General features: G+C 41.6%; 1 protein-coding gene across 1 annotated transcript; it reads right to left on the bottom strand.

Moving 5' to 3' along the window:
* Positions 1 to 835: 835 nt before the first annotated feature.
* On the bottom strand, positions 836 to 18,062 carry glb1l2 (galactosidase beta 1 like 2). Its single transcript, XM_063205604.1, has 19 exons — positions 18,012 to 18,062; positions 16,688 to 16,878; positions 15,848 to 15,916; positions 11,540 to 11,635; positions 10,685 to 10,793; positions 9,737 to 9,829; positions 9,385 to 9,466; positions 8,477 to 8,541; positions 7,928 to 8,012; positions 7,090 to 7,227; positions 6,897 to 6,977; positions 6,537 to 6,643; positions 5,845 to 5,991; positions 5,682 to 5,753; positions 4,223 to 4,301; positions 2,869 to 2,956; positions 1,740 to 1,854; positions 1,341 to 1,463; positions 836 to 1,171 (listed from the first exon to the last, which is right to left on the bottom strand). The coding sequence occupies exons 2-19, from the start codon at positions 16,849 to 16,851 to the stop codon at positions 1,061 to 1,063; spliced, it is 1,824 nt and encodes a 607-aa protein (XP_063061674.1). The 5' UTR covers positions 16,852 to 16,878; positions 18,012 to 18,062; the 3' UTR covers positions 836 to 1,060.
* Positions 18,063 to 18,362: the final 300 nt, after the last annotated feature.

Here is an 18,362-nt window from a genome sequence, read left to right on the forward strand (position 1 = left end):
AGGATCATCCAGTGCTCTCGCCTACTCCTCAACTGAGGCATCCTGATCATGGTAACTTGCACTGCTCACTTTGACATAGAGGGCTGGGTTGTGACACTTATTCGTGTGAATTTCATTTGACAACTTGTAAAACATTTTTGAGATATAGCAGTTCATAAATGGGGCACTTTTTTTTACCAATTAGAGGGTTTCAGGTTTGAATCCCACCATTACCTCTCCCTATCCATCCATGGCTGAAAGGCAGCTGAAATATCCCCATACATACCCACATGCATACATGCGCGCATGTGCGAACACGCACACACACACACACCAACCTCTTTCTTTGTGTGGGTATGCATGAGCCGTGGGCATTTTCTATGCGGATATGCATTCTACTGTAGGTTATAAAGCATTTTTACACAGCATACACTGGCAAAGTGAAAGTGCTTAACAACATCAATTGTGTGAGGGAGTGTGTGAGAAAGAGTGGTGAAAGAGTGTGTGTATAGCACATGTGTTTTTCTTTGCGCGCACACGTGTGTGTGTGTTTGTGTGTGCGTGCGCATGCACGTTTTTGCATGTGTGCATCTCACCCTGGCCTGTCCTAAATTAGATTAGCCTGGCCGACCTGCAAATGATATACCAGGTCATTCAGAAAATCTCTAGTCCATGAGTTGGTTAATTCTATCATAGTCTACTGTAGGTTATTTCTTAAATTATCTATAACAAGACGCGGGGTTTGGCAGATTATTGATGTTTTACAGTGTTTTTTCCCATTTTTATTGTAGCAAAAAAGTGAATGGATGCAAATGTTGGCTTAAATTTAAAACCAGTTATGTACAAAAGGCTTGACTGTTTATGTTTATTATGGACCACAAGCACAAGTGTGATACAAGGGCATGTTGTTTCCAAAATGTGTCTTCATATTTTATGTTAACATGACTTGCAGGAAAAGTATTACAGTTAGTGAACGTTATTCGGTCACATGAAGACTCTAATATGATACAAAACACATCATCATCACTCTTTGGACCCAAGTGTTGAAGCAAAACTCGACAGAGCATTTATCCTCTTTATGCTAGATAATTGTGCAGAAAGGATGTTTGGACACATCAATCATTCTTCCATGCTCTGGATTCTCAGCAAAATTAATTCTCCCGGCAGATTTTTGCTCTTCAAACACAATAATCTGTGAAAAAAAGAAATGGACATACATTTTTCATGTTACTTGAAATTTACATTAAGATGTTTGCTTTACTTTACCTGTTTTAATTTCTGGCAACCAGAAAGTATGAATGAAGTGTTAAGCCATTAGGTGAAGTCATGTCAAAGTATGATGTCAACAACAGTAGGCCTACCTGGTTAATTCCTTTCTTTAGCCAAGGAGCAGGAAGGTAGAGTTCTTTTTGTGGGCCGACATGCCAATATCGTCCAAGATTATGCCCATTCACAAACACCACTCCTTTCATCCATTCCTGTTGCTATTTATTTAGGAGTAAAGTTGAAGGTTTTATCAGAGAGAGAGAGAGAGAGAGAGAGAGAGAGAGAGAGAGAGAGAGAGAGAGAGAGAGAGACAGACAGACAGACAGACAGACAGACAGACAGACAGACAGACAGACAGACAGACAGACAGAGACAGAGGCAGATTGTAAATAACACACATTAATGTGGCATACTGATACTAACTAATACATGCAGTCTGAAACAGCTGGTAATGCATCTGCACATTGTGTAATAACAGTTCAGTGTTTATTTACAGGCATTTTGATGAAGGTGTCTTTAGGTTCCCCGGCGTCTACAAGTAGAATGCCCTTGAAGAACCCGGGACATGTTGTAGTCTCTGTCATGGACTTCCATTTCCCCCCGTGCATTCTACAATGGCCCAGCCAGAAACAAAGCATAGCAAACAGAAGTCAAACTACACATAGAAGATGTGTAATCACATACTGTATGAAGCAGTCATGTGCAAAATACTTCATATTACCAAATGAATTCGGTCACCTGCCTTGACTCACATATGAACTAACTGCTATCCCATTCCTAACCCCTAGTGATCATTATGATATTGGGCCACCTTTTGCTGTTATTGCAACTTCAAGTCATCTGGGAAGGCTATCCACAAGGTTGGGGAGTGTGTTTATAGAACTTTTTTTGACCATTCTTCCAAAAGCACATTGGTGGGGTCACACACTGATGGTTGAGAAGGCATGGCTCTCATTAATTCCAAAGGAGTTCTATCAGGTTCCGGTTAGGACTGTGCAGGCAAGTCAAGTTCATCAATAGACTCTGTCATCCATATCTCTATGTAGGACCTTGCTTTGTGCCCTGGTGCACGGTCCTGTTGGAAGAGGAAAGGGCCCGCTCCAAAAATTTCCCCACAAGGTTGCATGGGTGGCATCCTATGACAGTTCCACACTGGAGTTCACTGAGTGCCTGAGAGTGGCCCAATCTTTCACAATTTTTAGTAAAAACATGCCAATGTGCTTTATGTTATATAGACCTTCAGACAGGCCAAGTTATTAGGACACCTAATTTTTATCATTTGGATGGGTGAGCGAATGCCTCTGGTAATATAGTTGTAATTCATGCTCTATTTGACTGTATGAATTGATGGATGGATGGATGGATGGATGGATGGATGGATGGATGGATGGATGGATGGATGGATGGATGGATGGATGGATGGATGGATGGATGGATGGATGGATGGATGGATGGATGGATGGATGGATGGTTTGATGGATGGGCATATGGATGTGACATACATTAATCACTATGTAAAGACAATAATAAAATAACAGAGTAGAGTATTCAGTATATGGACAAAGGAATACTGGTAAGTGTCAATAAGCATATTCAAATAAATCAAATAAACAACAAACAAACCCTTTTAGGAAACTGGGCATCATATCCAAACAGTGCACTGAAAATCCCTTCAGAGGAGTGTTATTTAGTACAATATCCCCAATAAGGCCTGGACAGGAGAAACAGAGAATAGAATATTGAAGTTGATTTGATAAATAAACTAGACTGCCTGTGCAGTCGCCTTCGACTGCTTAAGGTATATCCCCGAAACGCAACGCTTCCAGTCCCCCATCATTCCTACCACTCCCGTCCACCATTTCGTAAACGTATATGATACATACAGACGTGACATGACGTGCATAGGCTTAAAACCAAACGACTATTGTGAAAATGAAGCAAAAAATGGGGCAAATGGTAATACTGTTTTAATGGTTCAGTGGATATACCACATTAGGTACAGTGTAATAACCAGTGTAACAATATTTAATACAATGTAATTTTTTACTTACATCATGTGTTTGTGCGTAAGTGGTATTACATGGTATTGCATATTGTTACACTGATATTACACTATATTACATGGTATTGCATACTGTTACACTCGTTATTACACTGTACCTGATATTGCATATTGTTACACTGGTATTACACTAGTATTACATGGGTTGTTACATTGGTTATTACACTGTACCTAATATGGTAGATTCACCGAAATGGTGAACCATTAAAATAAGGTGTTACCGGGCAAATCAATCCACCCAGTCAGAAGTTATGGGCCAAATGAAAATTCCGCCATTTTGAAAGTGTTGTCTTCCAAACTCGAATCAGTTCATGAACCTACCCTAGAGCATTCACACACCAAATCTGGGACAAATCCATCCACCCGGTCAGAAGTTATGGACCAAACAAAAATTCGGCCATCTTGAATTCAGCCATCTTGAAAGTGTTGACCTCCCAACTCGAAGCAGTTCATGAACCTACCCTAGAGCATTCACACACCAAATCTGGGACAAATCCATCCACCCGGTCAGAAGTTATGGACCAAACAAAAATTCGGCCATCTTGAATTCAGCCATCTTGAAAGTGTTGACCTCCAAACTCGAATCAGTTCATGAACCTGCCCTAGAGCATTCACCCAAAAAATCTGGGACAAATCCAAACATCCGTTCAAAAGTTATCGCGTTAACACGAAAGACCTTACGCGGCGGCGGACGCGGCGGACGCGGCGGACGCGGCGGCGGCGGACGCGGCGGCGGCGCACGCAAAACCATTACATCCCCGACGCTCCGCGTTTCGGGGATAAATAAGCACACACTATTTTTTAAATTGTTGATCACATTCTAAATTTGTTCTACATTCATAATAAACATACGTTTAAATATACACATCCATTATCGTGGACATGATCAAAAAAGCAAAAGTGACAAAAAGCAACCTTTCCGTTGGGAATTCAAGGCCTCCCCATAGTTCACTCTGCCACAATTCTCCACAAGCAGACTCAGGGTCCTGGTATCCTGCAGTAAAAATCAGAGAGAAATAATGACTTCCGCGACTCTTGTCACTTTAGTCACTTTTGGTGTACTGTACACACACATTTTGGGTATCACAGTAAAAAGGCTTTACGTTAGTCATGTACTGTGTGCAAAATAGTCAAGGACCCTCCTCATTCATGTCCCAGAGTGTTCTGCTCTTTGGAGGATTACGATGACGATTAGATGGTTTGGGTTTATTTGTGCTGTGACTAATTGTTCTGGCAACATACCTTCCTTTCAACCACCAGACTTCAACTTTTTTTTATTATATATTTTTAGGGGCTTTTATGCCTTTATTTGAGAGGACAGTTGAAGATGGTGACAGGAAGCGAATGGGACAGAGAGACAGGGGAGGATCGGGAAATGACCCCGGCCGGACTCAAACCGGGGTCCCCGTGGGTGGGCATGCAAGCCCAAATGTGGGGGGTTTAGCGCGCTGCGCCACAGCGCCCACCCCAGACTTCAACTTTTGAACACTGATATGGTCGTTTAATAGACTGGTATTCCTTTACTTATTCCTTTCATTTTCTTCGTCCTTGGACTGAGCTTTCTGACTTTCCTTAGCGATTAGTATAGAATTGCTACTACACATTTCTTTGAATCACCACATCTTTGTGATGTGGCCTCATCTGAAAGTGTGGTGCCAGGTTTTATCTCAGCACCTCTGCACCTGCACCTACGGTACAACACCTATCTGCATCTATCTATCTATCACCACAGCTCTCCCATCACATCAGCAGCTGAATACTAACCAGCAGAGAGAGAGAGAGAGAGAGAGAGAGAGAGAGAGAGAGAGAGAGAGAGAGAGAGAGAGAGAGAGAGAGAGAGAGAGAGAGAGAGAGACAGACAGACAGACAGACAGACAGACAGACAGACAGACAGACAGAGAGAGACAGACAGAGAGAGAGAGAGACAGACAGAGAGACAGACAGAGAGACAGACAAAGCACAAATGCACAGTTGGAGGTCAGCATCGTGTTACAGTGCATCCAAAAGTCTTAATTATTCATGGTTAAAATATGCAATCATGAAAACCACTTACATTATTCATGATTATTATTCCTCCACATCTGTCGATGGGAGCCTCCAGTCTTTTGTGATTATACTCACCATTGTTTACTTTACTTAAGAATGTAGTATACAGAGCTGAGGAGGTAGATAGCTGCTTTTCAAAAAATATCTGTGAGCAAGACGTTGTAGTATATCCCTCTCAAGTTAACATTGTTCTTGTGCAAGACTGAACACTTGAACACTTGCTACCTATGATATTCTGGTAACCACCTTGCATGGTAGCCTTCTGTCATTGGTGTATAATAGTGCCAATTGAAGATTGAAGATAGTGTTACATAAATGCAGTCCACACCTTTGATGTTGGTATTGTGAGTCTCTGTGTCCTGTAGTCCAAAATACCAGTGAACTTCTTGTCAACAAACACCTGTAGAGGAAATGTATAAAATATTATATATCTGAAAATGTAACCTTAGTCATTATATATAGGACATGTTATGCTAGCGGGCAATACTCGCCAAGGCTCTATCACGAATGTTGTTTCGTGAGTTGAGGCTCCCTCCGCTCTGAATGGTTGTCTCATAAAGTGTGTAGCCATATGATTGGCCATTGCCATTGTGGACCGGAAGGTTCTCCATGCTGATTGGCTCCTCTGATTTGAAAGGCTGCAGTGATGGACGAGAAATTAATATCATATATTTCAGTTCATTTTGTGCACCTGTGAAACTCAATATAGGCTACAGTAGTTGTAAAACAGTTGAAAGCATGGGCGTAGTTTGAGAGGGGGGCTTGCCCCTGGTCACTGAAACATGTAATGAAATCAATTAAATTCAATTCAATTATTTTATTAAGGGATAGCCCCTTGAGATGTTCCATCTCTTTTTCGAGGGGGTCCCTATCAAAAGTCAAGGACATGGCAAAATATAAACACACCGATATTTTAAATGTTTTCATTAGGGCCGCTGACAGCTTTGGCTGGGCCCAGGACATCTGAAAAGGCCCCCCGGCCCAATATATAGAATGTAATGACGACCCAATTTTGGAGGCCCTCTCTCCCTGGGCCCTCCCCCCTGTCGGCACTCCTGCACGCTAGTAGGAAATTAATATGAATCCTACTATATTTTTGCAAAACATTACTATTAATGCAAACGTCAAACTGGATGGCAGTCTGTAATGACTTCCTTTCCTTGGAAAACAGGACATTTCTTACCTTTTCAGCATAGGCCAGAGAGTCCCACAGTGACATGTGATGAGACATAAGCACAGGTTCATAAGCTTGTCTACCTTGAAGAGGTGGAAGATCGGGCAAGGGCTCACCTGAGAGAAAAAGAAAGAGAGAGAGAGAGAGAGAGAGAGAGAGAGAGAGAGAGAGAGAGAGAGAGAGAGAGAGAGAGAGAGAGAGAGAGAGAGAGAGAGAGAGAGAGAGAGAGAGAGAGAGAGAGAGAGAGAGAGAGAGAGAGAGATTTAGTTTGTCAAAAAGTCCAGTTTCATTCAGTTTAAAGAGGACTAAAATGTTGTAATATTCTGGTAGTATCCTGTTGATGTTCTGAGGTAACATGTGTATACGTACTATTGTAGGTTTTCAACAGCTCTCTGAGCAGGTTATATTTTGATGTGTAGTCTCCATACTCTGACAAGGGAGCATCATAGTCTACAAGGAACACATAGCACATTGCTTTTCAAAATCCATTGTATTCAAAATATGTAAAATTAATACAATTGATAGTGATTTAAAAAAATAACGTTGGTAGTGCTATATATACCATAGCTGCTAATTTGAGGTTTGTAGGTGCCAAAATCGACTGCTCCATTCATGAAGCCAAAGGTTGTTCCTCCATGGAACATGTAGAGGTTGATTGAAGCACCACGTTCCAGAAGCTTTGTCACCACAGCAATCATGTCTATGATCAAAGAGGTCAGAGGTCAGCAAATAATAGAGCACTTGACGCCACAGCAGAGACGGTTTATGCAAACCGGCTGTGGCCACAGCCCCTTTAGAACAACCATAGAGTAGGCTAGAAGACTAGACGCGTCACGTTGTATTTCACCACATCCACACAGATCAGCCATCTTAGCTCAACCAAGCTGTTCACAAAATGTTTGTTAAACTGAGGTATACTGGTAAATATGCTTAAAAGTACTGAAATGTTTATTCTGTCATCTCACTGAAATACTGACATATATATATATACATTTGGGTTCCCTTAAAACATTAGTGTAGAGGAGGGAAAAATGCCTGGAGGACAATATGCTCTCTCACAATATGCACTTCTCAAAAAATATCAGTAGATAACGCAAATATACATTTTAACCGTGCAATGCACTATGTTGATGATGGGGATATCAACATGCATCAGAAAAGACGTCAGAGGCGACGTACTGGAAGTGATCCAACATTAGTGGATGTCCATTGGCCACTGAGCACAACTCTTTTTGAACACCAGATGGTGCTGTCGGACCCAAAGCAGGAAGGGGACATGGGAGAGATTAGCCTGGCCCTAGACAAAGTGTAGTGTATTTGTGTTTTTTGTCCAATACTTTACTGTGTTTTGTCACACATTACAATTTCTTGCGGACAATGGTGTATTTGTTTTTTCATACCTTCTGCTGGGAAGATATGGTGAGAATCGCCCCAAACATCAAACCAACCAGACCAGTACTCCATCACAAGCAACGGTCTTTCAGGCTATGGGAGTAAACCGAGCGGACATGAGAACTAATTAGTTTGGGTTGGTGGGTAGGGTTGTTGTGTCTGTTGATGTATAGGCTATCAACTGATGTGCATAATGATGTACATATATCAACTTCTGTAGATATCAGTTCTGAGAATAAATGGTAGGCCTACATGATGTCCCAAAATGTCTACACACTTTAAATCATTTCTAAGGAGCTCTTTTTAAAAAAGTAATTTAAATTAAGTAATAGAATTTAAAAACCTGTTCTCAAAATAATGTCTATAATCTAAATCATGAAACCTGCAACACTCATTGGAGCAGTTCTGGGACCAGATGGCATGTCAGTTTGACAAAACAATACAATGATGTCTGTAGATTATATTGCACATCGAAAAACAGATTAGCTTCTAGACACCCAAGTGCTTTACAATAGGCCTAATTAAAAGTGTCTAGGCTATACACCCTGTAGATATACCTGCATGTCAGCCAAGGACTGCAGAGCTCCGTATGAAATCTTCTGGAGATTGATGGTTCTCAAGACTACCAAGAGACAACAGATGGAAGAAATGGGCTTTAAAAGTGCAGTGGATTGTGTATTAAGTAGTATGTCTTCTTAACATTTGGATTTACATGGAGGGTGGGCCAAGCATACACAGTTGAGAATTTGACATTTTTCATTGACTAGGATACAAGGATATTTATTTGTCATATACAGAGACACTTTCCTGTCCTGTGTAATGAAATGAGTGGCCGATTCAAAAAGGTGTGCAGAAGAAAGGTGTGTGTATGTGTACAGGTGTGTGTGGAGTCGAGTCCAGTCATTAGGAGGAATTTCATAAGCAAATGGCTTGAAGAAAGAAACTTGTTCTCAGTCAGACTGTCCTTGACATGAAAGCACAGTCGCCGGCCAGTTCTCAATTTTCATAACAGTCCATTACATATCCAACTCACTATGAAGTAAACACACTATTGGATTGTCACTTTCTCGACCATGGGCATTATGAAGGCATGTAAAAAAAACACACACGTCCATTTTAAGATTTTTTCATATTGATTAGAGATGCACTGGATCCGGATCCGGCAGGATAATAGGGTTTTTCACAGGATCCGGATCCGGTTCCAGGATCCAGGATCCGGTAGCCGAGGCTTTTCAGTCAAAATAGTTTGAGCCAACGTGATAAAAGGGGCCCACGTGTGCGAGTAGGTTATGTGTTTCAACCCTTTCGTAGGATCCGGTATCCGGTTCAGGATCCGGCAGGATCTTAAGCAGTGGATCCGGTATCCGGCAGGATCCTAAAAATCAGGATCCGGTGCATGTCTAATATTGATCTCAATATGTCATCAAAGGCGTTATCAAGCAGTCTTGAATAGCTGATACAGTACCTCCATTTAGCCCACTACACTTGAGGCCTTCCCTGTTATCTGACGTCAGTAGCAACTCTGTTATACCCCTAGACATGAAAGCCTGCAGAGACAGACAGACAGACAGACAGACAGACAGACAGACAGACAGACAGACAGACAGACAGACAGACAGACAGACAGACAGACAGACTCACGGATATTAGGTGTCCAATACCATACAGAATTTGGGAAAATTGTTTGGGATACATGAAAATATAAGGATAAATGAATTATTATGTATTGCATTGATTTTATTTACACACTTGTATACAACAAATGGTGCAAACATGGTATACCGTCATGAATAAGTGATGTCATGTCATGCATTTACCTTTTTAATGTATTTCATGTAAGCAGCATCCTTAGAGTAGGATCCATATTCATTTTCCACTTGGACTGCGATGATTGGGCCTCCGTGGCTGAACTAGAAAACATAAAACATGAGCACAGACAATGATGTCATTAAGGGCATCGAACTAGTCAGTGTAAGACAGAAACATTGCTGCAAATATCACCATTGATACACTGTTAGTACTGTTACTAGTATGAACCAGCATGCAATACTATGCCATTATTCGAAGGTCATGTTGATTACAATGGCCATTTAATGCCATGTACTGCTGCAGTTGACCTAATTACCATTCACTTCACTCATGAACAACAAAGCTATTGTCCGGACTCAGGGTCATTTGACTGAACAGAGCTGCGATCTGTATCACCGGAATAGAATAAAATTGTTGCATAAATTGTACAAATTATAAAAATTATACAAATTATTGTGCGATGAAACCATTGCAAAGGTTCCTGGATGTGGCAGTGCATAGGGCAGGGGTGGGCTATTATTTTGGCCCAAGGGCCGCATTGGGTTTAGAAAGTTGACCAAGGGGCCGGATGTCGTATAGGCAATTTGCCTGTGCCAAGAATAAGAAATGTTGTATGGCAATAATTACGCCATTGTCAGTTATGCCATTCCTACTAACTGTATCTAGATGTACTAATCTTAGGTTTCCAAGACCCTTGTTTTAGGTAGCCAATTTAAGAATGAGTGACCATATGAATCTGTATTTTTTTTTCTTGGAAAGGCTCTGAGGGCCGCATGAAATGGCTGAGCGGGCCACATGTGGCCCCCAGGCCTGAGTTTGCCCAGAGTTTGCATAGATCATCACAGGCCTACACTACAATTTTGTTAAGCTGTTTTCGCTGCTCAAATTAAACACTTTCCATTCTGAGGCATTGCAATCCTCAATAAATAAAGTCAAAATTATATCTGGTAGCCTACCTGAAGATTTGCAATTCTGGGTATGAGCTTGTCAAAGTAGGAGCTCACAGCTCTAGTGAAGCCAGGGTAGGTTGTTCTCAGTTTCATATCTTTGTCTCGTAGGAGCCAGCTGGACATGGGTAGAAATTGGTAGAACAAGTAAGCACTGTAGCACAGGTCAGGTAAAGGTGAATGCACGCACGGACACACGCACGGCACGCACGCACGCACGCACGCGCACACGCACGCACGCGCGCACACACGCACACACGCACACACTAGGCTGACTAGACGTCCCAGTTTGACCGGGACAGTCCCGGTTTGGAGTTGTGTGTCCCAGGTTCCGAGCAAATCCTCTGGGGACACAAATATGTCCCAGTTTTGGCCACCCACTACATTGCACCGTGTCTATCAGGGTAAATATATGGAAAAAATTATATGTTTACCTGCCACAATTAATGGCAGCCAGCGCTTGTACAGAAAGTCTGAAGGAGTCAGTTGCGATTTGTCATTCCTCCCTCTAAAATTGATTAGAATGCAGGAAATTGCATCTAAAAAATAAACATTTTCCTGGGGGAGGACCCCCAGACCCTTCAGTCACGCACAAAGTGTCCCGGTTTCAGACTACAAAAATCTGGTCACCCTAGCACACACGCACACACGCACGCACGCACGCAAGCACACACACACACGCACACACGCACACAGATAATTGGCTCACAGCTCATGCTACAAAAAGATAATGAATTGCCTACAAATAAACTTTTTAATGACTGTCTTCTACTTTCACTTCATAAAAAAACAAAAACAACAACAACTACTACCACTACTACTACTACTACTACTACTGCCACTACCAGGCTGATACCTTCTCACCTGGGCAACCCTCCTAGATCCCACTCGGCACAGATGTAGGGTCCTGGTCGTAGGATGACCCATAGCTCCAGTTCACATGCCAAAGAGATGAAGGCCCTGAGGAGAAATCCTGGCTGTAGCCTATTAATAATGCCCATTATGTCAAAGCCAAGGAGGGTCCCGAGGCAACACTCCTGGGGACCCTCCTTGACTTTCAAGTTTCTGATGCCCTTTTTCCCCCTTGATTGAGACCTTTACTTTACTTTACTTTATTTCTTCAGGACATTGCACATTAATGAACATATACATACATGTACATATATGTAAATATGCCAGATTGTAGCCCAAGGGCTAATTTCCATCTGGTGTCCAAAATAGGCAGGCTAGATGTTTACAAGCAATAGAAATTAAAATCCCAAACATTCATCCAATATCAAAACAGACTGTTATAGTCCGGCAGCCAAAAGCCAAATATCAGCCGAACCCAGTTTCGTCTAATAAAGTTTTTTTCTTTGCAGTTTGTGGTTGCCTAAGGTGTACCTATTAAGATTCCAGACGATGCTCGGTGATATCCCTTGAGCATTTTCAGATATTGAGCCTTTTATGCTTGATGTGCTGCAGCCATAGATTACAACAGTCTTTGGCTCCCAATTCATGTTATGCTGACCAAATACCCTATACCATACTTATTTTGTGTTTGTTTACATGGTGGGATGTGTATAAGAACAGGTGGTGAGGTATGGACATCAGTGGGGGTGGGGTCATGCATGTTTGGGGGCGGGGCATTCACCCAAAAAGCCTGATTTTCCAAGTCGGAGACACAAAGGCCAACATTTCGCCAAACGTGGCTTTATATCTCATAGTGGGTTGTTTGGTTTTGCTGTTTGTAGTTGTCCAACACTTACCCATCAGGATAAGAGTGGGTGATGTGCCAATTTCAGATATTAACCCTTTCATGTTGATTTCGCTGCAGCCATAGCCCACAAGCTTTTGACAGCTTCATAACTGCACTATGATTAACCATAGAGCATTCTGGGTGGTAGGCCTGCCACATCAAAGTGGAGAAAGCGTCCTTGTACCAAATACAATTTAGACAATTACATAACTAGCTGTTTGTCAAGCAGAAATATGTAGCATTTAGGCGAATATTGGTGGTGTCAGCTTAGACATACCCAGAAAGGATTACCGGTACTAATTCAACACAGAATTTCACCATTTCATACATTGCTATTTACTCTTCCTGTGCTGTTGTAACACAAAATAAAAATTGTAAGTAATAATTACATAATTTTTGGCTGATTATTTGTTTGCCTACAAAGTACATAATTTCAGTGGTGGTCGTATTAACATGGAAAGAGATAAAATTAAAAATGTAAATCCACAAAATGACATTGTAATTGACCTTTTACCAGCCCATACCATATCAGGGTGTGACACTGTGGCATCCTATTTTGGTATTGGTAAAGGCTCTGTTATCAAGACCCTAAAAGCTGGATATCACTTGACATCAATTGGTAATGTGCTGGCACCATTCCAACAACTTTCCAGTGAGGCCACTAACTTTGTGTCGGCATGTTATGGCATTCCAGACAGTATCAGCATGTCACATACAAGGTTGGTGGTATGGGGAAAAAAGAATGGGAAAGGTCATTTATCTTCACCTAACCTGGCTGCTCTTCCACCAACAACAGAGGCATTTCTTGAGAATGTGATAAGGGCTCATTTTCAAGCAATATTGTGGAGGACATTGGTTCACACTCCACCTGAACTATCTCCTGAAGCATTTGGATGGAAGAAAGACCCATGCAACAAAGCACTGATACCAATACGTGTTCCAGAAAACGTCAAAGTGGCACCAGACTACATTTTACAGATGATCAGATGTGATTGCAAGAGTAAAAGCCCCTGTAAAGAGAGCTGTAAACTGTGTGCCTTGCACCATTTTCTGTGCATGTTTTCGGCTGGGATGCTGCCGAACCAATGTTGTGTGAGCTTTACTGTGTGTGTGTGTGTGTGTGTGGTATAATGTAGGCTATAGGTGTTTTAGGTGTTAAGGACTCTGTATGTTGTATAGGTGTAGACAGGTCTTTCTGTGCGAATTTAAATGCATGTACATGTCTTATTTGATGGCTTCATGGACTTTTAAGTGATCATTTAATACCAGTCAGGATACACTGGATTGACTTAATTTTTTGACTCAACCGTATATATAATGTATAGCTGTTTTCCTATGTTTAGACCTCTCTCTCTCTCTCTCTCTCTCTCTCTCTCTCTCTCTCTCTCTCTCTCTCTCTCTCTCTCTCTCTCTGAGCGTGCGGTACTGTATGTTGCAGTGTATATAGGTCTTTCTGTGTAAATTTAAATGCATATACAGATCTTATTTGAGGGCTTTATGGATTTAAGTGATCATTCAATACCAGTCTGGATACACTGGATGTATGTCATTTCTTTACTCATCTTTTGGAACAGCCAACGACTGCTCACCAGTTACCCCCACACTCTGTTGTTCTTTTTTTTTTCCCTTTTATGTTGGCTATTTGTGGTAGGCTACCTACCGGCGATGTTGTCATGTATGTTGTCATGATGTGATGTTATGCAGGATCTCATAATGCACAATCCGTTCCATACTTTACAGTCTTATTCTAAGCAATGTTGTGAATGTTTTTACTGAGGCATTTGTTGATTTGTCATTCATGACCTGATTTATATAACTAAATGCATAAAAATAGGCCGAAATCGCATTTTTTAAGGTTATTAGCAGTATTTTCTCTGTACCTGGATAACAAAAGGAGATAGCCACAATTAACCACAGTAAATATTCTTGTATGTAGGATATTAACAAACTAAAAAAGGAATTTTGAAGCTGGCATTTTCAGGTGGTCAGATTCATTGCATCAAAATATAATGCAAATTAGTGCATATTTAATTAGATAATAGCCTAATTAGCATATTTAAACATAAAATATAGAAAACTTGTAATACATTTTTTTCTCCAATTCATACGAGTAATCATCTGATAAAGTTTCATATTGATATCTGCAAGTAAAAAAAAAAAAACCCTATTCACCTACAGTGTCTCGTCTTATTTGTGGGATTGCTGTTATGAAAGGGTTAATTATTACCCCATATTGGGTTTGTTTCAATAAGGGCAGTGTTAAGGCAGTCCAATGTGAATGTTTTTCAGGTAATATAAGTAATTTGGTACATTTTGTAACATTATTCACAGTAATATTAGGTGTCTTTAGTTTTTTGTCATAATTTGCATTTATGGGACAATAAAGGCTCAAAATCTGAAAATGCTCAAGTGATATCACCGGGCATCGTCTGAAATCTTGAAGACTTGCCTAAAATCTATCAGATAAAGCAAAAAAAAGAACTTTATCAAAGAAATCTGGGTTCAACCCCACGGCTCCCTGACTATAGTAACAAAAGAAATAAAATCCACTACAGAAGCAAAAAACATGCATGTAAATAAAAGGAAAAGAGAAAAGAAAAAGGTAAAAAAATAGGGCCGTGTGTTATGTGAGTGCGTGTGTGCGTGTGTGCGTGTACACTGTGTAGAGGCTCCTAAGGCAGCGCTCTCCGATCTCAGTCCTTTTAATAATGCTCATTATGTGTCTGGGTGTTCAGTGGGTGGTTCTACTGTACTCTATATACAGGATGGTACATGCTGATGATCAGAGCATCCCACAGCGGGACAAATGGGTCAGTTGTCCCAGGCTCAGGGACACGGGGGGCCTAGATTTGGGTTCTCATTACATTGAGAGGAGGGCCTTTCAGATGACTTTGCCTTGGGACCTGGCAAAGTTGTCTGTGGTCCTGATGATGGTACTGGATCAGACAGAACCATAGGCGTAGCCAAGGGTGGGCCTGGGCCGCCCACTTGACATCCAAGCCCACCCCATTCACACTTGACAGTCAACTGTTGCCTCATTGAACTATAATTAATGGCATAGCACTGAGCGATAATTAATCATTTTGTCAAAAGTCTGGTTCATCTTCTGTGATTTCTATGATTTTTCAATTTCAAAGTATCATTTTTGAGCACGATATTATAATATCTACCTATACGCTTTCGGGTTGGGCCCGTCCGATTTTTTCTGGGCCCACCTGTTTTATTATTTCTGCCTACGCCCCTGGACAGAACCAAAACACGGGTCATATTTGGACGAAAAAAAAACCAAATGGAAACTTGAAAAGCCTGAGGAGACATCAGGGCTAGTCTGATCACATTGTTCCTCTGGGTATTGGCCTATTTGTGAAATAATAAATTAGTTGTGCTCACTGCAAAACAGCAACCTGACAACTGAATTCAGAGATACAACTCACTCTAGGTCCAAGTTGTCTTTGAAATTGAAAAGGCCTCTCTCAGGCTCATGTAGATTCCAAGGAACGTACCTGTGCAATGGCAGACACAAGAAAGACATTATCATGATGCTGATCTTTGGTCAATACAAAATTTTATATGTGTCAAAAATCATATTACACTTTTCCATACCATGTGCGAGATAACACTTTTTTATCTTTTGTACAGGTGTGTGTCTCTGTGTGTGTGTGTGTGTGTGTGTGTGCATTAGTGCATTTGTGTGTGTAGACCTATCTGCACTTACAGTATGTGTACATTTGTGCCTGCTTGCATGCTTGAGAGAGCGAGAGAGAGAGAGAGAGAGAAAGAGAGAGAGAGCGAGAAAGGGAGAGAGGGAGAGAGGGAAAGATGGTGTATTTGTGTACGTGCATGTTTGTCAGCTTCTCTGTCTGTGTAGTCACATGCTTGGTGTGTGTGTGTGTGTGTGTGTGTGTGTGTGTGTGTGTGTGTGTGTGTGTGTGTGTGTGTGTGTGTGTGTGTGTGTGTGTGTGTGTGTGTGTGTGTGTGTGTTTGTTTGTTTGTGTGTGTGGTTAGTTACACAAGTGTGTATGTGAGTGCATGTGTGTGAGTGCATGTGTGTGTGGACCTATCTGCGCGTACGCGTACATTTGTGCATGCTTGCTTGTGTGTGTGTGACTGTGTGTGTGTGTGTGTGGTTACCCAAGTGTTTATGTGTATGTGTCTGTGCATGTGCATGTGCATCAAAGCACTCGTTGCAATGCTGCTTTTACGTGCTTAGCGTGTTGTAGTATGTGTGTAGTATGTGCATGTTTTTAAAGCACTCGTCGCAATGCTGCTTTTACGTGCTTAGCGTGTTGCATCCACATGCTTTCATCTTCATCAGACGGTCCCGCCAGTAGCCCCTGGGCACGCGGAAGTAGTGGATGGACCCCCCCAAGATGCGAAAGGGGGCCCCCTGCAGGGTGAAGTGGCTGGACTCCGCTCTCAGACCCTGTCTCTCTGCCATGTTCCTCTGCCCACTCTCCCACTCGCTCTAAAAAAAAAAAAAGACGAAGTGGCTCACATAAACCGACCCAGCCCTAAATTATGATCATGCAGTGGTAACATTGTCCTGAAGGTATCCAAACTGAAGAAGATATGATACGTTTGTGAGAAATTCAGATTGCACTGTTGTGGAGAGGAAATGTGAATGTCTATACTGTGTGGTGTCTGGGTATGGACATAATGACAACAATGGTAACATATCTGAGACTAGCACTGTATTGTAGTCTAGAAGAGAGGGCCTTTTCAAGTTTGTAAAAAAATAAAAATAATAAAAATTCAGAGCAGTAGGCCATCATGGGTTGTCATTCCAGCTGGTGTTTAAATTAAGTTCTCTTAGATCAGTGATTCTCAAAGTGTGGTCCGGGGACCACTGGTGGTCCGCGACAGAGCTCAGGTGGTCCGCGAGTAGATTTTTATTTTTCCAAGACAAGCTAGCAGTAGGCTATAATTGTAACATTACAGTATTACAAAGCTAAATGTAGCTGATGTCTTATTTTCACCACAACAAGACAGGCTTGTAATGTGAAAAAAAGTAAGTGATCTGAAAATAGGAGTGTCAAATTAGCCGTCAACTGTCAATTCAGTTGACAGGTGGTCCCTGAAGATTTTTGGGGGGGCCAAAGTGGTCCTCGGTCTGAAGAACTTTGAGAATCACTGTCTTAGACTGTATCAAGTGGCTAGCTTCCTTCCTCTTCCCTCAACTCAAACTACAGCACTTCAAGTGCTGTACATCATTCTCTACATAACACGATTCTCTTCTGTCCATAAAACTCAGAGATTAAAAAACAGTGCCCTAATTAGTTTACATTCATAAAACAAGCACTGTATTTGGACATGATCGCAGCAGATATTCCTGAGAACATAAATACTATACTCACACATTTATAGCCACCCAATGGACAGTGAACAATTCAAATATATCCTTTCAATGAACTTTGTGTTAAATGTCCATAGACAAGTAAAAAAGACAGCCTGCCGGTAAAACATTGTTCGAGTAGTGAAGTTATGGTTTGGAAATTAAGCTAAACCAAAGTCACACTATACTACAAACTCCCAAGCACATTTTCATCCATTTTTACTACCCCGGCTCTGTGAATATAATATAAATAACCGACAGCCTACCTTGTGGCAATGGTAGAGGTGTTGACAGTTGACAGTTGACCGGTTGTGGTGGTTGCTGTGACTTTTCTGCCCTGTGTTTGGTTTTTGAAGCCAGCGGAGCTGCTGCCTTGGTACCAAAACCTACCAGTGGGAGATCAATGCAGCCGTTTCAGAATGCCCCAATGCAACAAGGACAAGAGGCGCCTTTCAAAGCAGAACAAACAGACTGATGCTTTGTTTGAGGTGTGTGTGTCTCTGTGTGTGTATGTGTGCAATTGTTTCAGTGAATGTGGATGGTAGATAGTGATGCACATAGGCAGGCCCGCCGACAGGGGGGGGCAAAGGGGTCAGTTGTCCCGGGCCCAGAGAGAG

This window comes from Engraulis encrasicolus, chromosome 8 (assembly GCF_034702125.1).
Source record: "Engraulis encrasicolus isolate BLACKSEA-1 chromosome 8, IST_EnEncr_1.0, whole genome shotgun sequence".
NCBI classification, from domain to species: domain Eukaryota; kingdom Metazoa; phylum Chordata; class Actinopteri; order Clupeiformes; family Engraulidae; genus Engraulis; species Engraulis encrasicolus.

Excerpts from the sequence above, each read along its gene's own strand:
- glb1l2 (XM_063205604.1), bottom strand. The coding sequence starts at position 16,851 with ATGGCAGAGAGACAGGGTCTGAGAGCGGAGTCCAGCCACTTCACCCTG. Across the intron at positions 5,992-6,536 it reads CTCTGGCCTATGCTGAAAAG|CCTTTCAAATCAGAGGAGCC; the intron begins GTAAGAAATGTC and ends CCATCACTGCAG. Across the intron at positions 1,464-1,739 it reads ACACCTTCATCAAAATGCCT|CAACAGGAATGGATGAAAGG; the intron begins GTAAATAAACAC and ends CTAAATAAATAG.